At 39.8% G+C, this 4,844-nt stretch overlaps 1 protein-coding gene across 1 annotated transcript; it reads right to left on the reverse strand.

Annotated features, from left to right (window-relative positions):
* Window positions 1-745: 745 nt before the first annotated feature.
* Window positions 746-4,409, reverse strand: LOC118477080 (uncharacterized). Its single transcript, XM_035967612.1, has 8 exons — window positions 4,277-4,409; window positions 3,979-4,178; window positions 3,708-3,895; window positions 3,382-3,503; window positions 2,374-2,510; window positions 1,589-1,721; window positions 918-1,025; window positions 746-799 (listed from the first exon to the last, which is right to left on the reverse strand). Exons 1-8 carry the CDS (start codon window positions 4,367-4,369, stop codon window positions 746-748), a joined length of 1,035 nt encoding a protein of 344 aa, XP_035823505.1. The 5' UTR covers window positions 4,370-4,409.
* Between the last annotated feature and the right edge of the window lie 435 nt (window positions 4,410-4,844).

Here is a 4,844-nt window from a genome sequence, read left to right on the forward strand (position 1 = left end):
TGTTATAGGTAAACGTCCGTGTGTTGCTACGGAGTGAACATATTATGATAATATATTAAAATTCAAAAATACTAATTACCATTTTGTGTTCTTGTTAGCATCTTTTAAAAGTTAAGAATTTTTATAAACCTTAAAAGCCTTACACATCGAACAAATCTATCATGTGGAGTAAAATGCAATGCACCTTGGTGAAGGATTATAAATTTCAAAGCCACTCATCTGTCAGTTTCACAGTTAGACAGTGTAGATTGTTCGGGAAAGATTATGCTGCTAACTTGCCAAACTCAGCAATCTAAACAATTAAGGTGATGAGCACATGGGTGGGTGTCATTGCGGTGGAGACGAGCACAAGCCACATGCAAATCGTGGTCGGACGCCAATCGACCCTCGCCGTCACGCTCCTCCACAATCATGATTGTTTGTACCTTTGCAGAGCACGAGCGACCCCTTACGTTCTTAGTAATGTCTATATAATATAAAATATTCGACAAAATATTAGTGAACAATGATTACATAAAAACGAACGCCACATATATTATCAACCTCAATATTTCACAAATTCTTTGACAACAACCAATATAAAACTAAATCGATACAAATCAAATTATACTACAATGCAAATCATTTTGTTCAATTTGTCAAAACAGATCGAGTTTGACCCATTATTTCGTTAGTGGTCCTTCTCCAATAGCTTACTCAGCAGCAGACATATCCTTAGATGTTGCGCACAAAAGAACTCAGTTACTTAGCTTGCCATTTCAAAAACTTGCCAGGCTCGGGCAGGCATTTCATCGAACACCTGATGCATGCCACATAGAGAGAAACACAAGCACTTACAGCTTGGCATGGAAGAGAAACCCAATCAACAACCATCATCACACATGTAGAGAGGACGCTTAGACTATCAACACATTTACCTGCTTGCTGGATGGAACAGTGGGCTCGCTGCACTCTAGAGCCTTCTTTTCTAGCATATCAAGTCTCCTTTTCGTAGCATGTTTAGAGCCATAGAGCAATGTTACAACCTACACAAATTCGAATTTAATTCTTCACGAAAAACAAACCAAACTCCACTTGAAAGTGACATACCTCAATCAAGGCACCAATCTCACTACCAGACGCTTTGGTACCGCTTGCAGAAGATATCATCTAGGGAACTATTCCCAACATCACAGAACAACAGATACCCACCTACTACCACAGAATAACAGATACCCATCTAGGTGAGTGCCTATGTGTTGCAACAGAAACATATAATATCATAGTTAAGTGTTCGTGTGCTGCGACGGAAACATATAATATCATTATCCTAGGTTGTCATAAGAAAACAGATAATTAGGATTCAACAAATACAAATAAGTACTATCTTCAAACTGATGCATGCTAGCAGATATGATTAAATCTTCTGGCTTCTAATTACAGCTTAGTTCAGATATGAAGCAAAGACAAAGACGAATAAGACCAAAAGCAATACACACACGCGCATGCAAAGAAACTAAGGCGTCATCACAGAAGCAATTATATTTTTAGTAGAAAAACATGAGGCTAAATACTATGAGGGACAGGAAAAACAGTGTTGCTGCAATACCTGCACTGTTGCTGCTGTCACAGTGTCAAGCATAGTATTTGAAGTATAACTGCTTGACTTCAGCCTAATTCTCTTTGGTTCAATATCCACTGATGTCTTCGCCCAGAATGCAAATATAGTTGCATCCAAAAACCTAAATAAGCAGCGAAAAGAAACATTAATCCTATCTTGTCAGTGAATCGAGTGGATAAATCCTCAGGGTCTTGCTTGTACTCGGATCAAGCATGCTAATGGAATTTTATATATCATACTCAGTGCTGATAAGATAGGATTACCTTTGCTTGAGAAAATCCTATCTTGTCAGAGAAATGGTTAATAAGTCCACACTTATTGTATTGATCGTTCTGGAAGTGCATCAGAAATATGGTGTCCCTTTGTATTGATTCATGCATAATGAGGAAACTGTTTTTAATTCTTTTCTGATGCTCTATGTTCCTTTCAGATTTGATCAGCTTGGAGTGCTTGAAGTTGGACTCATGTAAGATTGGTGATGAGGGTCTATTTCACCTAAAAGGTCAGGGTTCAGTGCATTGGTAAATTATATATTACAGTGGCAATTATCATTTCTCCTTGTTTGCCCGGTGTTTTGTTAAGAAAAAAATGTTAAGATAAAACCACTGAATAAACTGCTAACTTTTAGCTCTCGTTTGTACTTATTAACCACTTCTCTCTGCTGAAATCCTAAACATATTCTCTCTTTCGTAGACAAATAGATAAAGGAAAACAAACTGCACCTGGAATGAACAATACAGACAGGCCAAAATCAATGGCCTCCTTGAACGGACGTGTTGGTGCACTCGTGCCCCTTGAACTGCCTCGCGAGCTGCTCGGCCAGGCACACCGTGTTCTTATTCTCGGACAGCGCCGGGACCTTGAGCGAGGACCTGTAGCTGTTGATGCCCTTGAGGAGCTGCATCATTGCCTGAAAAGGGGAGGAGTTCGGTCAATTTCCTACCAGAACAGCGCTAGATTTCGTAGTCAGAAGGCATGAGAATTACGAGCGATAGAGCACTTAGAATGGAACATGTGCGAGATATTTTAGGTTCAAGCGAAGCCTGTATAAAAATACATTGTGTTCCCATTCTCAACTACACCTGATGGATTTGTACTACAGATTGAAGCAATTTGAAATCCTTGTGCTATTCTTGAGAGTGCACTAACCTGATAGGACAAGTAAGACTGCTGATTCAGACCACTCTTTAGAAAATACCAAAGTTTTCAGACATGTATCTAAGTGAGGACCAAGAATATTGCTATTTTCTGGTGCAAAGGTTAAATAAACTAATATAATTAGAATAATAAGCATCTGCAAGACTACAAAGGATAGAGGAATCTGGACTTTCTTACCTGACCATTCTTGTGATAAGTAGTCAGATCCAAAGTGGTATGAAGTGGCGCTTATTTAGAAGACCAACACTAACGAAAGACATTTTTTTCCAAGAAACACAACATAACGGTTGTCCCACTGAATTCAAGAGGAAAAAACCTCATCCATGGACATGACTACATGAGTGGACTGAAGAAGGAACAGTGATGTGCAGCGCCATACAAAACCAATTTGTTCTTATTGCTTCAAATGACTTATTTTCATTGCCCCACAACCCCTGCCATAATAATGCGACCAACCTATCAGCAAACAACATGAATTACTGTTCGTTTAAAAAACGAAAGGAATGGTTTAATAAAGGAATCAGTAAACTTCTTGTTAGTGATTTACTCTCTTTTGGAATGACATTGACATTTCAACCAAGATCAGAGTTTCTCAAGCAAAATAGAAGGAGCTGGTAACTTACAATTGTTGGCCCAACCGAGTAGTCAAATTCTGCGGACAGAGATATGTGCATGGTTGATGCTGAAGCCAGGAGCTGGTAGCTTATAAATGCTTGTTTGAGAATATTGAGATCCTTCCTCCGGCCTATCAAGATGGTGAATATTTCATATCATGTTGAACTACCATTTTTTAAACAACATACATGAAGAAGCAAAGCTGAGGTTTACAGAGAGAAACTGCTTCCAATTTTTACATACTCAGTGCTGGTAAAAACAAAGTGTGCAGAAACAATACCGCTATTTTTATAGTGTCAGTAGTGCAAGTATCAGCGGTCATGCCCAAGATTACCTTTGTCAAGTTCGTAGAAGTTGAGGTACATAATGTGGGTTGTCACAAATGCTAGAATAGGAGCGACAACCATAACTCTAGATGCTTCGTCTCTTAAACTTGAAGTCCGCAGTATCGTCAAAATGAGGGAATACCCTAGAAAGGCAGCATCTGATGAAAAATATAGCTTTTCTGTCCAAATTGTGTCACTGCAAAAGATACCAGATCTTGGTCAATGAGTTAGCAACAGGCAATTCATTAGAAAGGATGTATCCATTGTGATAGAGCCTACCAACTGTGATATATGGCACTCCAGAACCATGAATTCATGGCAAGGAGCCCATAGATGTGCCACAAGCCAGTGTATTCATAGTATGTCTTGTGAGTTTCTAGCCGCAGAGGAAGTTTATAATAAAGCAAGAGGAAAAATGATAGCCACCCATTAAATTGCACAACAAGAGTAAGCGCAGAGAGAGCTGCAGATAAAGGTTCCTGAGAATGAAAACAGAGGGATACAGTTTATACAAAGGAAGTGAAAGGGAAACACAAGAGGTGAGAACTCCAGTTCAAAGAGGCAATAGACTGACTACCTGAAACACAGAGGCACGCTTCAAAGGCCATTTTCCATGATAGTTAACAGGCTGGAGGCCAAGCTTTGCCCTTTCATTCTCCCTTTCCATCATTCAGAAGAAAGTACCATTTGAAATCATAAAGAATAACAACCTATAAAGAACCACATGAGTTAAAAAGACGTAAATGTCCTAATATATACAAGACAAAATTTATAAAATGAATGCTGATCACGTAGTTACCTCAAGATTGTTGCTAGACGGATCAGCTGTTGTGAATATTCTTACACGCTGCAAAAGTGTGGCTTCCATCTGAATCATCAATTGAAAACCAGATCCGCGGGAACCCAACCAGCTATCATCCTAGTGTGACGAGTCAGGAGGAGATGAAGAAGCTTAGCGTCGGATCTGTCAGCCTAGTGTAACGCCTAGTTTATGTGTGCATTAGCAAAATAAACCATTCTTCCTACCAGAATTGTTCATAGCTGATCATCTCCTCGCCATCGTCGAACGTGACGCCGCAGGAACAGTCCACCGTCCACGAGCCGCCCACCCAGACATCGGTGGGGTTAGGGGCGGGGATGGGAGG

This window comes from Zea mays, chromosome 4, assembly GCF_902167145.1.
Source record: "Zea mays cultivar B73 chromosome 4, Zm-B73-REFERENCE-NAM-5.0, whole genome shotgun sequence".
NCBI lineage: Eukaryota > Viridiplantae > Streptophyta > Magnoliopsida > Poales > Poaceae > Zea > Zea mays.